At 34.0% G+C, this 19,607-nt stretch overlaps 1 protein-coding gene across 18 annotated transcripts in view; it reads left to right on the top strand.

The window, feature by feature from the left end:
* The window catches only part of LOC118883373 (serine/threonine-protein kinase Sgk3), a 155,139-nt gene that overhangs the window by 123,977 nt on the left and 11,555 nt on the right, over positions 1-19,607 (top strand). For 17 of the 18 annotated variants that reach the window (XM_036830098.1, XM_036830096.1, XM_036830100.1 and 14 more), the window contains 9 exons: positions 118-205; positions 4,796-4,845; positions 7,198-7,255; positions 11,204-11,287; positions 11,396-11,527; positions 15,305-15,417; positions 15,511-15,547; positions 17,311-17,397; positions 19,277-19,372. In XM_036830098.1, coding sequence (XP_036685993.1) covers positions 118-205; positions 4,796-4,845; positions 7,198-7,255; positions 11,204-11,287; positions 11,396-11,527; positions 15,305-15,417; positions 15,511-15,547; positions 17,311-17,397; positions 19,277-19,372 — 745 coding nt within the window. The remainder of the gene's footprint in view (positions 1-117; positions 206-4,795; positions 4,846-7,197; positions 7,256-11,203; positions 11,288-11,395; positions 11,528-15,304; positions 15,418-15,510; positions 15,548-17,310; positions 17,398-19,276; positions 19,373-19,607) is intronic. The other variant, XM_036830106.1, reaches the window with a different exon arrangement.

Raw genomic sequence — 19,607 nt, 5'->3', positions numbered from 1 at the left:
TGGATTTTGTTTGACTTTCTTACTGTAAATGCTACTATAGTTACTTTTATTTTCATGTTAAAAGAGAGAAAAGCTGTAGAAATGCAAAGTCATAATAAAGTTAATTTTTGTTTTTAGTCCAGATGTCAGAGCATTCCTTCGAATGGACAGTCCAAAACATCAGTCAGATCCATCTGAAGATGAGGATGAAAGAAGTACTCAGAAGGTAGTAAGAGGAATTGTATATTTTAACAGAAAAAAATACCATTCCCCAGAGATGAAATTATTGGCAACTTTAGGACCACATTTACTTAAAACAGAGTAATTTCATCCATTGTAGATTTTCTACTCTGTAGAGAACATAAAAACAAATGTGTATACCTCTTACTTATCACTATTTCTTATAAAATTGATAAAATGAGTACTTTTTATAATAAAAAGTAATACATGTTAATTAAAGAAAAATTTGAAAATAATTTAGAAGTATTACCCATATTATCAGCAACCAGACCTAGTAATTTTTAACGTTTTAGTGATTTTCTTTCTAATCGTCTCTAATTTGTGGAAATTTTTAAAATTACCTAACTTTAATTATACAATATAGGAAGTTTTGTGTTCTGCTTTCTTTGCTTTACATCTTCCTTTTTGATCATCATATATCTTCATCATGATTATCACCATTGCCACTGTTGTTTTGAATTTTGGCCAGCAGGAAAGGCCTGGCCTTTTCAACCAGAATATTAAATACCTCTTCCTCTGCATTGTCAGGTTTTGAGATGTAGAGCAATCAATATACATGTGCTGGTTGGTATCAACTAACTTTTATTGCTGTAGCTATATGTACATAATCAATACGTTTTCCGAAAAGAATAAAGAATAGGATATTCTTGTTTTTTTAATTAATTGTGATAAATATCATAAGCTTGTGCCTTCTTATGAAGATATTTTCAACATTTACTTTAGAAAGTTATGTTAGAAAGGTAAATTACAATAACTTAACTCAGGATTATTATGTAGCAGTTAAAAGTATAATTACAAGTGTTATATAAATATGATAATACCTTTATAATTTAAAATTGATTAATACTATTGTTAAGTATATACATGAAAATCAGAGATGTACGTTTTTGTCTTTATAATGTCTTTTAATTTTGTCATGGTTCTGCTTTTGTGATTTGAAAGGTAATGTCATGAGTTGAAACATTACTGTCCCACAGCTAAAAATCTTCATTTGAAAAATAGATATGACTACTGGAAGGTAGTAATTTTCTTTCTCTGATGCTCTAAGAGGATTCTCAGTTAAGAGAACAGATTTATCTCTTACGTCTGTGACATGGTTGCTCTTAGGACAATGTAAAAGGATATTTTAATCTTATATCTGTGCAGTCGGTCAAAAGAGAAGCCACAAGCTGGGAAAACATGTAACAAAGTATAAGAAGGAATAATGTCTATGTAAAAAAAAGCTCATACATATGGATTTTTGAAAAGAATGATATTTAGGACCCTAGTAGATGAAAGGAAAAGGGACATGAAGAAATACTGTTAGTAAACAGATATATGGGAAAATGTTCAACCTTGATACCAGTAGCAAATGAAAGTTTTAAATGAGAGGTTTTTTAATCTACCAAATTAACAAAAATGTAAAGTAAATAAAATATACCAGGACTAATAAGGGTAAGGTAAATGGGCATCCTTGGGTGTTACTGGTGTTAAAATTTATGCAACTCTTTTGGAAAGCAATTTGGCAATATGTATCAAACATGAAAGTAATTCATGTCACTTAGGAGTTGATGCAAATGAAATAACCCTTCACAGAAAAGAACAAAGATGTTCATTTTAGTATGATTTAAAATGAAAAGTTAGAATAGAATCAGTTTGAATAGTCATCAATCAAATAGTGGTTGTCCCTATATATTGTACATTTAAAAAATATTTCTAAAGATGATAATATTTAAAGTTTTGACATACCATTAAATGAAATCAGGGTTTAAAACTTTTCATGCAAACTTACACAGTGTGATCACAGTTTTTCGAAGTTATGCAAAGACCATATGAAAGTACTATAAATATTTGTAAATCATCTGTTGGTAAGGTTATGGATTTTTAAAAACATCTTAATACTATTCAAAAAATATTTTAAAGAGTAAAATTTATGTAACCGTGATTTTCCATGTTTCTTTTGTTAATCACGTAGAGAGTATGTAGGTTTAGATCATGTAAAGAATGTCTTGCCTTGCTGTAGGAGAATGGTTTTTGAAGAAAGAACCAGACTAAGAGAAATTCCTGGGTTCTGGCTCCTGTTCTCCCACTGTTGACTTTCGATCTAAATTTTGTTTCTCGTTTCATCCATAAAATCTGGAACTTAGACTAGGATCTTTTCCTGTTTTAAAATACTGATTAAAAAAAACCTTTTCAAAAAAAAGAAAGAGCCATACTTCATCTTACAGTTATAACTATTTATTTATTTTTATTATTTTTTTAAATTAAAATTTCTAGGAAATGCATCAGTTTTATTTTTATTTATTTTTTCTTCCAGTTTTAATGAGGTATAATTGACATACATCACTGGCATAAGTTTAGGGTGTACAGCATTATGATCTGACTTACATACATCATGCAATAATCACCATAGTAAGTTTAGTGAATATCTATTGATATCATCTCATATAGATACAGAATTAAAGAAATAGAAAAAAATGTTTTTCCTGTGATGAGAACTCTTAGGATTTATTCTCTTAACAACTTTCATATATAACATACACAGTGTTAATTATATCTATCATGTTGTACATTACATCCCTAGTACTTATTTTCTTATAACTGGAAGTTTGTACCGTTTGACTGCTTTCCTCCAATTCCTTCACTCCCCCCACCCCAGTTGTAACTATTTATTAAGGACTTCTAAGTGGATAATCAAATGAATTTAATAGCTGGAAAATATCTTGGAAGGCATCTGGACCTTATTTATAGAGAAAAAAAGAGAGGCCAAGAGAAGTCAAGAAACTTATTCTCTTGATTAGTGTTCATTCTGTTAAGAAATATACCTCAACTTCAGTTTAGTGATTAGATGTAATCTTTAAAAATAATAGGTAGAGTAAAAAGTTATCTACTTATATACCCCAGAAATTTTCATTATTATTTCAGAAATGTGCTCCATTAGAAAAACCGTTGGCAAGTAATAAAATCTTATTACATATTAATGTAATTCAGGGGACAGGTTATCCTTGTTATTGTTTAATCCACACTTACTTCACTTTCTTCATCTTATAGAAAAGTTCATTGAATGGAAAAATGATACAGTTCTCTGCACATTCATTAAAAGAATAAGTGTATTGAAATTACAACTTAGTTTGATTACATTATCAGATTGTATAGAATACTATAATATTTAAACATAATCATGATATATATAAGTCAAATCATTATGCTATACATCTTAAACTTACACAGTTCTGTATGTCAGTTATATAATATCTCAGAAAAACCGGGGAGCAGGGGGAGATTACTTCATGTTAAAATTATGCTACAACAGGACAAATCTCATCTAATGAACGGGAGTGTTTATATATATTTTTTTGTCTTGAGCTAGACTGTTATGGTTCCTTTTATTTCTGTCTTCTGTGGATTAAAATTTTATTAAATGAAGATTTTTCATGTAAAGCTGTCAGTAAGAAATACATTTGATTTGTCACTAAAAAATTGGTGCCAACGTTGTTACTTCATAAGAAATATACTTTAGATCTTTTGCCCTTTATTTTAAAAAATAACTTGTATTCTGGAGATTGTCTATAAGTTACAAATGAATTTAAGTGGGAATATATATGACATATGTCTCTAATAAGAAATTGCTTAGATAAAATTTGTTAATTCTGATGAACTTAAAGAGATGTTTTTAAAAGCTTACTTCATATCTATAGCTTATATGAAGTATAATTATATAGAGCTCTAGTAAAAGTGTACATATTTGAGACATCTCTGATTTAATTCTCTGAATGTATAAAGAATTTCATAGTAAATTTATGTGCAGAAGAATTCACTTACATTTGGCTTTTGTGAGAAGTGCTCACTGTAGAAGGATCATTAGATTAATCTTTTGGGATTTTGAGTTAAATTTCTAGTTGATTATTAGTGAGCTAGAATTTTAATTAGTTAAATTGCTTTATGGTATACTAGGTGAGTAAAGATTTGCTTCTACGTTAATAACAGGGATTAAATTTACTTTGTTAACTGTTGTAAAGAGGAAAGCCTATCTAAAAATTTGATACTCTCACAGTGGTGGAATTAGGAAGAAAAGCACTCCTGGTTTTATGTATTTGCTTTAGAAATAAGTTTACTTCCTCTCAAATTAAAACTTTATTCCAGCATTTGCAGTCTTAATCATCATCATACTTTCACTTCCTATCTTTAATAATAGCTTTATTAAAAATATTTGAAAATTTAAAAACAAAAGCTATTTTTAACCAATTTTTTTTAATGTAAAAAATGATTCCTCTTCAGTTGTGGTTTCAATGCCCAGCTCTTCCGAAGAGCTTTCCCCAGTTTACTTCATTCATTTGCCAACTTTGATTTCTGCCTTACCTTTTTCCTTACAGCTGCTCTTGAAATTTATCATTAAAATGATTATGTTTATATTGATTGTGTATCTTTCCAAAAGTCTGTACATTTATTAAGCATTAGGGCTGTAGGTTTCTTTAACATGGCAAATATCTGTGGTACGGTTATGTGTATTTTATTTCAAAAATATCCATTAACCGATAACTTCTGACGCTCCAGTAAGAATGCTAAATTCTTCTTTTTTTTTTTTCCATCCCAACAGCTACACTCTACCTCACAGAACATTAACCTGGGACCATCTGGAAATCCTCAGTAGGTTTAATTTGTTTCAAACAATCTCACTGGATTTGAGGAAGATTTTTTGCAAATGTGCAGATGTACATAATTATACCAGTTTAACTGGAAGCCTGTGAAATAGAACTATAGTTACAGTGAATATAGTACTGTCGTATGCTTGCCTAATTTACTGCTCTAGCTTCTCCTTGTTTTAGTAGAGCTCTGAAGAGTTTTTAATCCACAGATTGTTGATTGGGTTGGGCTATTTTGCCACTGTTACTTTCCTGGCGTGTGTGTGTGTAAGATCAGTAGACCGTATTTCCCAGGGGACCATAAGTCCTGGGAGGTACCTGGGAAGTACTCTGGCAGAAGCATCCGTGGAGGCCAAATTGATATTCTCTTGGTGCTCAGTGTCACAACTGCAACCCTAGTTGTTAGCCAGCTTGTTCCAGAGGAGTCTTGATGGAAATTAGCATGTGAAAGGCTATTAAATTTTCTTTATCCAGTTTCTCCCATAGTCCCATATTTACTTGAGCAGAGGGGAAACATTTTGAGGAACACCAGGAGGGACACATGTAGACTTCATCTTAAGTGTCAACTCCAGCAATTCACTGGAATACAAAGAAGGAGTCCAAGGCTACTTCTTGGCTCAGTTTGAGGAGTGCCCTGACAGATGAGTGATAACTGCTGTGGGTTGGAAGAGGAGTGTAGTGTGGCTATCCTTACTTGTAATTATCCTTACAGGCTTATTGGATTAATTCTAAAGTATTCTATCTTTTATCACAGGACACTGTGCTTCCCCTTACCCTTTTGGTCCACTTAGAAAATGAGTATAGACAGGAGAAATGGTAAAGGAGACTAAAGAAAGAATAATTAGTAAGGTAGGAAAACCAGGAATGTGGTGTCACAAAAGCAGGTGAAGAAAGGGAGTAAATAACTCTGTTGATGTTGCTGATGGGGCAGGTAAGATGAAGATTGAGAATGGACCACTGATAAGTCATCGGTGACCTCTGTGAGCAGTTTCAGTGGTGCGGTGGGTAGAAGACTGACAGGAAGGGGTTCAGGAGGGGACAGGAGGTATCGACAGTGAGTTTAGACAACTTAGTTGATGGGTTTGCTGCAAAGGACAGCAAAGAAACGGGATGGTAACTGAAAGAGGAAATTTGGTTTTGAGCATCTTTTCTATCATCATTGCATTGAGCTTGTCAGGCAGCACAAAATGGAAGTTTGCTTTCAATTAGGGTTCATCACCAACAGTTAACAGTGGGGCCTTGGGTATGGCCTCGGTTGGCGTGTTTACTGTTTGAGGGATTTGCATGTTTTTTCACTATATTACGTTCGTTCAAAAAATTATTTCAGTATTTCAGCATATCATTAAAGAACAAAATAACTAGTCCAAAGAGCAGGTTCTTGAAGAAGAGAAACATCTAAGCTTAGTTAAGTATTTATCTCCCTAATCTTGACCTGTTATTATTTAACCCAGGCCTGGTGTTACTCTTATGTTTGAATTGACTATTTCTTTCAATAATGAATTGAAGGACATTTAAAATCTAAATGGAGTCATTTCACTCTCCCTAGTACAACTTAGGAATTCATACCACGTTAAAGAAAACAGCTCTTCTGGCTGCTTAAGTTCATCTTTCTGCAACCACGTGCTTTTGCCTACATACAGCCAATGCTGTTTTTACCTGAGGTGAAAATAAATAACCTTCTGCCTTCTGGACTCCTGGCTTTTCTACATTACCATCTAAGAGAATAAGTAGAGAGTTCTTTTATCTTTAACATACAAGTGATATGTATGTAAAACACTGTGATGACTTTTTTCTCCATCAGAAAATTTTCTTAGTGACTTTACTAGGCATTCCAGCTAGTAACTTCCTTTTCAGAATAATTACCAGACTATTTAGTCCTTGCAATGTATCACTAATTTATATAGTTACTCAGTTTCCTCATTAAGAGCATTGGTGAGGTTTATGGTTAATAAAAGTGGTTTGCTACACTGAGTTCAAAACGATAGAGAGATGATAGATAGATAGATAGATAGATAGATAGATAGATAGATAGATAGATAGATAGATAGAAAGAAAGAAAGAAAGAAAGAAAGATATTTTTCTCTCAAAGAGACTATTATTGAAGTCCTTCTTAAGCCAAACTTAACAAGGCTTAAATAAAATTATAAAAGGTCTTATCAGAAAGTAGATATTATTACTGTTCATTATTACCTATTTTATATTAAAGATGAGATACTACCACTGTGAAAGCTGGAGTTATCATGCTGAAGTGTACCCAAGATTTACCTATTAAAGAGTGAGGTGCTAAAAAATGTTGAAAAGTTAACATCTTTCCATTTCTAGGAGGCTAATTCTTGTCATTGTTCATTTATTTCAGTGCTAAACCAACAGACTTTGATTTCTTAAAAGTTATTGGAAAAGGCAGCTTTGGCAAGGTAAGAGTGTTTTTATTTTTTCATTCAGTAAGTAAGTACTTAAAGAATGTATGCCTTATATATGCAAGACCACGGGGCTTGTTGGTATGCAGGCTATGGAATTAAGATGCTTTCTCTACCTTCAAGTACTGACAGAATAATTCAGGATACTAAGCATCTACTCAAATTCTAACCCAAAATTTATTTGTTGAACAAGTATTTTGTTGAGCTCCTATGTGGCAAGCACTGTTCTGGGGCCTAGTTAGATAGTACTGAACAAAAATAACAAGGTTAATACCTTTGTGATGCTTACAACCTAGTGGGGGAAATAGTCAATTAAAAGTATGCAGTCAAGTAAATAATTACATGTAGCAATGGAGCTATGAAGGAAATGAAGACTAGAGTCAAGAGACAGAGGAAAATAGTCAGTGGGAGGAAAATCCCTATTTAGATGAATTGGTCAAGGGTGGCTTCTTTGAAGAGGTGTTATTTAAGTTGAGGCCAGAAAGACAACAGTGAGCAGCTGTGTAAATAGCAGTTGGAGAAGGAAAGGGAGGTTTGAGGACCCTGTCTCTCTTCATGCAGTGAATGTCAGATGAAGCACGTAGCTTGACAGCGTGGCCATACCAAGCAAGAAGAACCCCTAAGGGCAGAAGCATCATAGATGGAGCTGTCAGAATCATCACATATATATTTAAGTTCTTTTTTGCATTATACTTCAATCTGTAGTAAAAATAAATATGTACGTGTTTAATTATAGTGTGCTGTATTCATAGCTTTCGGTATCTAGATGTAGTTTTTTTTTCTGAGTTCCCTAGAGACCAGAAACTGTGACCATAAAATTACACCCATGTGTGTTCATTAATTCAGCAAATATATATTTGCCACCTGCTACATGCTGGGCATTGTGCTAACATAAGCAATAGAAAGTTCGAAATAGATCTTGCTCTCAGATTGCTCACAGTCTGTTGGAATGTTAGAGATAGTCTGTTGTTAAAAACAAAAAGCATTAATGTTTTGGAAACTTCATGTTTAGATCTAGAGTCTATTAGTAATTGGTTCTTGCTTATAATATGAGGTGTAGGGTCGCAGTTCATTTTTTTCCCTATGGATGTTCAACTGATCCCACGCAGTTTATTGAAAAGGCTGTTCTTTCCCTACTGCTCTGCATGGTAGACTTCATCATATATCCAGTGTCTATATGCGTGGATCTGTTTCTAGATTTTGTTTTATATTTCTGTTTCTAGATTTTATATTTTGTTTCATTAATCTATTTGTGTATCCTTGCACAAGTACCACATTGTCTTGAAAATGTAGCTTGATATCCAACAGAACGAGTCTTCCCCTCCTTGTTCCTCTTCAAGAGACTGTTCTTAGCTCTTTGCATATCAATATTAAATTTTAGAATTATCATGTCAAGTTCCATAAGATTCTGTTGGATTTTGATTGGGATCGCATTGAATCTGTAGATCAATTTGGGGAGAATTGTCATCTTAACAATATCAAGTCTTCCAGTCCGTCACCATGGCATATCCCTTTGTTAATTTAATTCATCTTTAACTTTTCTCAGTAATGTTTTATACCGTTCTGTGTAGAATTTTGACACATCTTTAATTCGATTTGTTCCTGTATGTTCCATTTTTTATGCTGTGAAAACTGGTGTTAAATATTGAAGCTGAATATATGCATTACCTGTGACACATTGGTTCTCCTCCAAGCTATGTAGCCACCAGTAATTTATGCACATATGCGCTAGGAAAGGCGTGTGCCAGAATGTTCATAAGCATCATTGTTCATAATCTAAATGTCAGTGAGAGAGTGGATAAATTGTGTGTGGTATGTCTGTGGAATGCAGTACTCTGCACAGTAATGAAAATATGAAGACTGCTGCATGCCACAACGTGAACGCACATTACATAATTTAGAGTGAAAGAAGTCAGGCAGAGACCACTTTGTCTATGTGACTCTAATTACATAAAATTCAAAAACAGGCAAAACCTAACCTGTGTTATTGCAAATGGAAATAGTGGTTACCTTTGAGGAAGAACAGGGATGGATAGTTTCTGGAATAGGGCAAATGGGAGGCTTCAGGCTACTGACAGTGCTTGTTTGTTTTTTTAACCTGGAAGTGGTTACATAATGTGTCCATTTTGTAATTTATCAAGCTGTAATGTTTATGAGTTTTTCTATATACGTGTTATGTTTAATAAAAATTTTAAATCTTGCAAAATGGTTGGAAACCAACAAAGTACAATAAAACAAAGAAAAGCAGAATACGGAAAAGAAGGAAAAGCAAGCAGAAATACAGATTCACAATGTATTTGAAAAATAGAAAAATATACATGATAAAGTAAAATAAATAATGGAAATCTCATATTTATTCTAAGCTTTTCTGCAAAGGGTGGTCTTGGTTCCACTTTCCATTTGCCCATCTGTTTCTTAACCACCTGTCTATTTTCCAAATCTACCAATCTGCTGAAAAAATGTCTACCCTTCAATGTACCTCCTAATGGCCACATTCTTTGAATTATTTTCTTAGAATATACTTGAAGATGAACCAATCAAAGTAGAGAAGTGAAGTTCAAGGGGGTGGGGAGCTGTTGAGAAAAGAAAAAATGTAGGAAGGAAGGAACATTCAACAGAGTCAAATATTGTAAAGAACAAAAGCCTGAGAAATGAGAAAGATGCCAACAATTGAACTCAGGACATTTTCACCCTGAAGATGTTTTGACTCCTTTTTTATGAATAACAAACATTTTAATTGATAGACTGTATTTTTCAGAACCATTTTAGATTTACAAAAAAAAAAAAAAAAAATCGAGTAAAGAGAAAGTTCAGAGAATTTCCATACCATCAGTTTGCTCTATTTAGTAACATCTTACGTTAGTATGGTACATTTGTTCCAATCAGTGAGCCAATATTGATCCATTATGAACTAAAGCCCATCATTTATGCAGATTTCCTTGGTTTTTACCTAATGTCCTTTTTTTTGTCCCATTCAGGATACCACATTACATTTAGTTGTCATGTCTCCTTAGGCTCCTCTTGGCTATGACAGTTTCTCAGACTTTCCTTGTTTCTGAGGGCCTTGATGGTTTTGAGAAGCACTGGTTAGGTATATTGTGTCCCTTTTTTGGAATTTGCCTGGTGTTTTTCTCATGATTAGAGTGTGGTTACAGGTTTTATCGAGGAAGACCACAGATGTACTCAAAAGTAATGCCCAGCTTTGTCACTAGTGGCAGATCATCTCAAAAAGTTTTAGAATATATCATCTAATAGTTACACAACTTGTAGGGTGTCTTGAATCCCTTAAAATTTGTTTGTGAAACTTTGAGTATGTCTGCCTTTTTTTCTGGGGCAAGATCTTCTAAGTTTCTTCAAATCCATAAAGTGTCTGCATGCACCCCAGCCCATTATAGAATGTCAGCTATACATGGTGCTTCTTGTTCTGAGTGCTTCTAAATTTGAAACCTGTAAGAGAAACCCAAATGTTAAAACAAAAATGCATTTTGATCACCTAGAAACCATTTTCCTCTCCTTTTTTTATGTAGACATGAAATTTATAGCCTCAGTATTTTCTAAAGACACTCTTCAGGACTCAGGGCTGGCACGTGCGCACGCGCGCGCACACACACACACACACACACAGAGTTCTCAAGCAGTATAGATTTTGACACTTAAATTTAGTAAAAACCTCAAACATTAGCACATTAAGTGACAAAGAAATGATGCCTGGCCATTTAAATCATCAACATTTTTTGGTTTTATTAAAATATCTAAGGAAAGGAAAAGTGGAATTGAAGAAATAAATTAAGTAATTTTCAATTTTCAAAATAAAAACACCACATTATCTAGGTCCTTTGTGGACTTTATTTTTATAAAATTTAAGTATTGACTTACTGATAAGTGAACTGTTCCTATCAAAACATTGAAATTTCTAATAGTAGGTACAATCTTTAACTATAACAGGTTCTTCTTGTAAAACGGAAACTGGATGGAAAATTTTATGCTGTCAAAGTGTTACAGAAAAAGATAGTTCTCAACAGAAAAGAGGTAAAATAAAATAGCTTTGTTTCTCCTAAGCCCATTTTCTCAGTTAACAGAATTGTTTTCTGGTGTATAATACAAGCTGATTTTTTACTTTTTTTTTTTTTTTAACAGCAAAAACACATTATGGCTGAACGTAATGTGCTCTTGAAAAATGTGAAACATCCATTTTTGGTTGGATTACATTATTCTTTCCAAACAACTGAAAAGCTTTATTTTGTTCTGGATTTTATTAATGGAGGGGAGGTGAGTTTTATAATTAGTTTTCTAGTATTGATAATGTTTAGAAAAACAGTAGAGTTCAAGTTTCTCTTATCAGTTTTGGAAGCAAAGCCCAGCATAAACAGCTATTTGTTGAGTAGCAGCAGTATTTAAAGCACTGGCTAATCAGCACAATGCAGGATGTGGAGAAGTGAGACATAAAGCTCTTTTCCTAAGCAGCTTATGGTGTAGGTGGGAAGGTTCATAAAAGAACCTTGATACGAAGCTACAGACTTCATGGGTAGTTTTGTCACTGAGCTATATAGCAAGAATATATACTGAAACATTAGAATGAAACTTGATTTGTAATTTTTGGTAATTATCATTTCAATAGTTGCATATAAATATTACTCTAGCCTGTCATTTTCCAAAATGTGCAAACTATTAATCAGATGAGATGATCCTGTAATAAAGGGTTCTGTGGTGAAGCCAGTTTGGAAAATGTTTCCTGTTATATCCCCTTGGTGATTAACAGTGTGCTTCGTGGTATTTACAGTGTTTCAGCATGTTAAAGACTTTGAGAAATTATGCCTGAAAGCCTGGATTTATTTAAAATTTTTTTTTTTTTTTACCACACAGTCCCATTTTTTGTTTGAACCAAGTCTATTAATAATATTCCCCAAAACTCTGAATCAGAGGGATATTGAAATACATTTTGGGAAATGCTGCTGTTAAGATAATAATTCCAGTAGTAGTTAACATGTATTGAGCATCCTTATGTGCCCAGCACTCTGGCTCTTTATATATATTATTTTATCTTCACAACAATTGTGTTACATAAGACAAAGAAACTGAGGTACAGAGAAGCTCAGTAACTTGATCAAGCCATGTGGGTTAGTAAGTATGGAGCCAGGAATTGAGCTCAGTCTGATTCCAGGATCGATGCAGCCGACCACCCCCTGTTCCTCTGCTTCTTAATCCTCATACTTTTCTAATTTGTTTGATCTCTGACCTGTAAATGTCTCTAAAAATTACTTTAACTGGTAAATGTTATCATATCTTTACAAAAGGATCTTCCATCCCTTAATCCCAGAGCAAAGAGAGAAGAGAAGTGTATTTCAACCTTACTATAGTACACTTATCTGTAGAATAAAGGAACTACACAGAAGACCAATTTCTATTCTGCAAACTTGAAAGATCAGACATACCTAGATCATTTTGGGGATGGTCATAAAAAGAATCATTATTCAGCCTCTTACATATATGACAAATATGCCTTAAGACTCCTCAGAAGCGGGATTATGAATCCCCCATGCAACCTGATTCAGGAATGTGGACGACCCCACATTGTTCCCACCTTGAAGGTATTGTTTTATTTGTATGTGGTGAGTGCTAACATATAACGAGAATTTATTGAGGGCCTGGCACTTTGTAATTATTTTACATGTGTTATATCAGTTTATCATCACAACTCTTTGAGATAAACACTCTTATACTCATTTTATAGGTAAGGAAATTAAGGCTCAGAGAGGTTAAGTAACTTTCTCAGTGTCACCATGCTCTAGTACTTGTCAGGCCCCGGATTTAACCTGGACATCCCAACTGCAAAGCCCATTCTTAAGTACCACCTATGTCTTTGAAATGTCATGCAGAAATCTAACTGCAGGTGGGATACTGGCTGCACGTTTCCTGCTTGTCTGTAGTTTGTTAACGCTGTTTTAGGACTTTGCTTCTGAGCCCTTATTACACAGTGACTGCTCATAAACTGGATGGCAAAGGTGGAAAGAAGTAGGCTTGTCTTCTAAAAGATAGAGTTGACTAAGATAATGGGGGAAAAAAGAGAATGTTAAGGTGCAGGGGTTGAATGGGGCAACAGGTAGAAGAGGAATAAAGATGAGAAAGGACAGAGGCAAGAGGAGTGTGATTTCATTATGTGTTTCCTATTATTACTGTTATTTTCCCCCCAATGTTCATATTTGCATTTTAACCTTGACATGTGATATTTATTTTTGTATACTACTTCAGATCTGTTTTGGAGTCAGGTAGAGTATAAACAAATAAGTTTTATGATACTGGGCATGTAAACAAGCCTTCCTGATTCTCAGCTTCCTCATCAATTCTTACTTCAAAATAGGTGGGTGGATTGAATAACACAAGCATATAGTCTTTAGCATAGTACCTTTGATTTAGTAAGCAGTGGTTGTTAGCTGTTATTAGTGAATGATCAGATTTTCATTTGGGGTAATTTTCATCAGTAGTAGTGTATTAGCAGATGTGATCAGAAGATCAATAAATAAAGTATTACAATAGAGTAAGCTGCAGCTAATAAAAGCAGTGGTAATGGTTAAAAGGTGGGAGTACTCCATAAATAAATAAGAGATAAAAACAGAAGAATTTATTCATTGTTTGGATATAGGGACTAAGGGTAAAGGAGCAGTAGAGGTGAATCCCAGGTCAGCCCCATTTATCTACTCTGTCAGGATCTATTGTAACTGATCTTCACCATCACCTTTCAGAAGAGGCTAAGAAAACATTGGGGACAATTTTTGAAAATCAAAGAAGTTAAATGAATTACACACAAAAAGAGGAGAACTAGGATTTGAACCCAAGGCTGATCAGCTAGCTTTTCAGTTTGAAAATCTATTTCCACTTTACCTTGCTGCCTCCCATGGCTTAGAGGGCTGGGTAGAAAGTGATACCATTAAATGAGACAATACAGCAGTGGCAGTAAGTCTGTAAGAGAAGACCAGGGGCTCTGGGTTAGACAAATTGAATTTGTTGGCTTGTTAAATATTCGGGAAAGAGCAGCAGACAGCAGAGTTTTGCAGTAGAAGCTCCAAGCAGAGGGCTGTCCACACGAGAGACGTCAACATAGAGGTGGTGGTTAAGATCATTGGAATGGGTTAAGTTGCCTGGGAAGGTATCCAGAGAAAGAATAACAGTGGAGAAACCTAGGACAGACAACTTGTCAATCCCTGCAGCATAAGGGCCCAGAAAGGAGCGGAGATGGAACTGTCCAAGGTAGAAGAAAGCCCCCAACGAGAGATTGTTGTTTTAGAAGCCCAAAGACTTAGAGTTAGGACCTAGAGCAAACTTTGTCTAGGCAGGTGACCTGATGACTAGAGGACAGGTTGTGAGACATACATTAAGAATTAGGAAGTGTAAGAAATGAACTGGAGAGTCCAGCTGCCAGTGAGCTCCAGCCAGTTGCTACCATATTGAATTTAGGCTTAATGGTGCAGAGCTCCCCCCACCTCTTTTTTTTCCCCCAGAAGAAACAAAACTATAAATCTTAACCAAAAAAAAAAATTTCCCAGTTTTTAAATGTTACCAATTATTTTAGATTTTTCTGAAAACATTCTTTGGTTCAAACAAATTATATCTGTGGGTTAGATTTGATCTTCCAGCCACTAGGTTTCCGATCTCTAAATAGCATTTGGTTTTTTCAAATGAAAGAACAGTCAAAAAAGGTCCAGTAAGATAATTACATGGCAGTATCAAAATCGTTGGTCTCCATTAATAATCTTTTCCAGGGAGGTTGCCTGGAGTGGTGTGAGGATACTGCCACACTGAGGGTTGAGGGGTAAATGGGAGATGAGCGAGCAGTAAGCACGGATAGGGAAAGATTTGTGGTTGAAGAGAGCATGATTGCTGGGTGGAGGGGAGACATAGGCAAGGGGGATTCACGGTTCTGTGCTTTGGTGCATTTTTATCTCACGTTCAAAGTAACAAAAATAAATCCTGTTTTTGTATTAGAATATATTTGTTTCACTTTATGTGTGAATGATCTTAATATTCTTTTTTTTTTTTTCAATTTTACAGCTGTTTTTTCACTTACAAAGAGAACGGTCCTTTCCTGAACACAGAGCTAGGTTTTATGCTGCTGAAATTGCCAGTGCATTGGGTTATTTGCACTCCATCAAAATAGTGTACAGGTAAATTTTAAAAATTTCACTTCTGAAATGTCTTTTTATTATTTTATTTCAGTTCATATTCAGTTTTCCTTTTCTTTCCTTTTAATTCGATAGAGACTTGAAACCAGAAAATATTCTTCTGGATTCAGTAGTAAGTATTGTCCTTTAAAAATCTACTAGTTCATGATTTTTTTTTTTCAACAACTTTATTGGAGTATAATTGCTCTACAGTGGTGCGTTAGCTTCTGCTGTATAACAAAATGAATCAGCTATACATATACACATATCCCCATATCCCCTCCCTCTTGCGTCTCCCTCCCACCCTCCCTATCCCACCCCTCTAGGTGGTCACAAAGCACCGAGCTGATCTCCCTGTGCTATGCAGCTGCTTCCCACCAGCCATCCATTCTACATTTGGTAGTGTGTATATGCCCATGCCACTCTCTCACTTCGTCCCAGCTTACCCTTCCCCCTCCCCGTGTCCTCAAGTCCGGTCTCTACGTCTGCGTCTTTGTTCCTGTCCTGCCCCTAGGTTCTTCAGAACCTTTTTTTCTTTTTTTTAGATTCCATATATATGTGTTAGCATATGGTATTTGTTTTCCTCTTTTGGACTTACTTCACTCTCTATGACAGACTCTAGGTCCATCCACCTCACTACAAATAACTGAATTTCATTTCTTTTTATGGCTGAGTAATATTCCATTGTATATATGTACCACATCTTCTTTATCCATTCACCTGTTGGTGGACACTTAGGTTGCTTCCATGTCCTGGCTATTGTAAATAGTGCTGCAATGAACATTGTGGTACATGACTCTTTGAATTATGGTTTTCTCAGGGTATATGCCCAGTAGTGGGATTGCTGGGTCGTATGGTAGTTCTATTTTTAGTTTTTTAAGGAACTTCCATACTGTTCTCCATAGTGGCTGTATCAATTTACATTCCCACCAACAGTGCAAGAGGGTTCCCTTTTCTCCACACCCTCTCCAGCATTTATTGTTTGTAGACTTTTTGATGATGGCCATTCTGACAGGTGTGAGGTGATACCTCATTGTAGTTTTGATTTGCATTTCTCTAATGATTAGTGATGTTGAGTATCCTTTCACGTGTTTGTTGGCAATCTATATCTTCTTTGGAGAAATGTCTATTTAGGTCTTCTGCCCAGTTTTGGATTGAGTTGTTTATTTTTTTGACATTGAGCTGCGTGAGGTGCTTGTATATTTTGGAGGTTAATCCTTTGTCAGTTGCTTCGTTTGCAAATATTTTCTCCCATTCTGAGGGTTGTCTTTTCGTCTTGTTTATGGTTTCCTTTGCTGTGCAAAAGCTTTTAAGTTTCATTACGTTCCATTTACTAGTTCATGATTTTTGTTGTTGTTATGCTTAGTGGAAAAGAGTCCACCTCAGAGGTTCCACACTGCATGATTCCATTAGATAACATTCTCGAAATGTCAAAACTATAGAGATGGAGAACAGATTAGTGGTTGCAAGGGGACAGGGACTGAGGGAATAGGGGAGTTCAAAGATAAAGGGGTAGCATGAGAGAGTTCCTTTGTTCCTTTGGGATAATGGACGTTCTCTGTCTGATTGTGGTGGTAGTTACACGAATTTATACATCTCTATTGCATAGGGCTACACACACACACACACACAAATGCGTGCATGTAAGATAGCGAAAACTGAATAAAGTTGGCAGTCTAGTTATCAGTATTATACCAATGTCAGTTTCCTGATTTTGACACTACTACAGTTATATAAGATGTCAGCATTGGGGGAAGCTGGGGGAAGGGGACATGGAACTCTGTACTGTTTTTGCAATTTCCTTTTAATCTATGATTATTTCAAAATCCAGTAGTTTTAATAAGTGTCCATTTATGTCCATGCATTCTTTTATCTTACTGCCCCTGTATTTGTCAGGGACATGTTGTCTTAACAGATTTTGGGCTTTGTAAAGAAGGAATTGCTATTTCTGACACCACAACAACATTTTGTGGGACACCAGAGGTAAGAAATATGTCTCATTCATGTACCCATGTATAAAATGCAAAAATGAATCACAAATTGTATATATAAAATTTGAAATCAGAAAAGTAGAGTAAAAATATTTTCAGCTTCCAGCCAGCTGGAAATATCTGATAATCATCCCTTCTGAACATTTAAAGTTTATTGATAGTTGATATTTTTTTAACTGTGATTTTGAGATACCACAGATAACCCAACAAAGATAAATTATGCTTACTTGTTTTTAATGTTAAAAGTTTACCTTAGATTTCTTCAAACATTTGATTACATTTCTAATTCTTAAAAAAAAAAAAAATCATGAATCAGTAATGAAAATGTCCAAAAATTAATTGAGGTCATGTTGGGACAACTCTGTGAATATATTAACAGCCACTGAATTGCATACTTTAAATGGGTGAATGGCATGGTATGCGAATATCGTAATAAAGCTGTTTTTTAAAAGAAATAAGCTAAAGCAAATATGGCAAAATGTTAACATTGCCTTTATTTGGGTGGCAGCACTATTGGTTTCTATTATATTTTTATACTTTTTGTATGGTTAAACTATTTTATAATAAAAATTGTTTAATGGAAGAAAATAAAGCAGTGGATATGGGGGAAAAAATTACAAATCAGAATTTATTAACCAGAACATCCTATTCTCTAATCATTTTAACTAGCAGAAAATGTATCTTTCTATTTGAGACAGTAATAATAGTCCTTAAAATTTATGTGAAAGCCTTGTTATTCTAACTTTACACATACATACGTTTAGTTTAAAGTGTTCTAATTTTAAAATATTAATTGTGATCTTAATTGCAATTAATTAAGAGTAATTAAGATTGTGGAGTAATTGCAAATATCATGTTAAAAATGTGTGATAAAATAGCTCACGTCAGATTTCTAATCAAGATGAGAAACTTGAAGTATCTATAAGTACAACTATTTACTTTGAAATGTATTTTTTCTTCCTTTTTCTCTCTAATCTAACCCTAGCTCTTGTATATATTTGTAATAATTCTATTTTGGTTTATGTATGAAGAAACATTTTTCGTGGATGTATATTCATTTAATAGTTAACAAAATCTTTAAGTCCTATAATTTTTAGAAGGGAAATAGAAGTTTTTTTGGTCATCTAAACCTAAATATGATCAGAAATTATTAAACCCTTTTTATATATGTTGCCATTTCTTTGGATCACATAAAAAAGCTTAAGAATGTATTTCCTTATATATATTTCATGTGGGAAGAGGAAATATATATTTTGGAATCTAAAATTCAAATTTACCATCTTATATGTGTGAAATCATGATGTTTAAATTTTTTACAATTTGAAATGTAAATAGCCATATAATAAGCAACTTTTCTAAATAATATGTTAAAGAATTGCTATTGTAATTCTTAAATAAGAATGCAATTTATTCTTTTTTCTTTCAATAAAAAGAAAAAAATGAATTGTAATTGCCACACTAAAAATTCTTTCTTCAGGAGAATCAATTATGAATAATGGCCAGAAGAATTTCTAAAATTAATTTTGTGCAAGACTCCCCCCGCTCCCCCCCCCCCAAAAAAATACCTACTTTACCTACTTAGTATTACAGTTTGTACATTTGTTGTCCTCTATTTGTCTTAACTACATCACAGTTTCTGGGGAGAAATGCTTGAATATGTGTACTTTGAAAATTACCCCAATTGTTTCTGAAGAGTAGCACCACCCAAGAACCCCTGGTATAGAATGAGAATACCCAGCCAACTGAAAATCTAGATAACATGTTTAATTTAGTGTGATATTACACCTAAAATTTATTAAATTTCTCAATTATTCCTAGATTTTGTCTTCAGCTGTTTATTGAGTTGCTCTAATATTTAATCTTTTCTATAGTACCTAGCACCTGAAGTAATCAGAAAACAGCCCTATGACAATACTGTAGATTGGTGGTGCCTTGGTGCTGTTCTGTATGAAATGCTGTATGGATTGGTATGTATTTCTACTCTGTCATTATGATTCTAATATGTTATAAGTGATTTCAGTTTTCTCTCTTTCTTTCAATAATCTCGTGGACACTTAGATAGCCCTAAGAGAACAGTAGTAACCTGGTTAAATGAATCCAAAACCACATTAGGGATATGCACAAAAAAGAAAAACTTTTCATTTTCTTACTAATTTTTAATAATTATTTCTCTGTCATACTAATCACTACTTCAAATGTTCT

Source organism: Balaenoptera musculus, chromosome 17 (genome assembly GCF_009873245.2).
Source record: "Balaenoptera musculus isolate JJ_BM4_2016_0621 chromosome 17, mBalMus1.pri.v3, whole genome shotgun sequence".
NCBI classification, from domain to species: Eukaryota; Metazoa; Chordata; class Mammalia; order Artiodactyla; family Balaenopteridae; genus Balaenoptera; species Balaenoptera musculus.
Note: the sequence above shows the minus strand (reverse complement) of the source record. Positions and strands in the feature narration are given on the sequence as shown.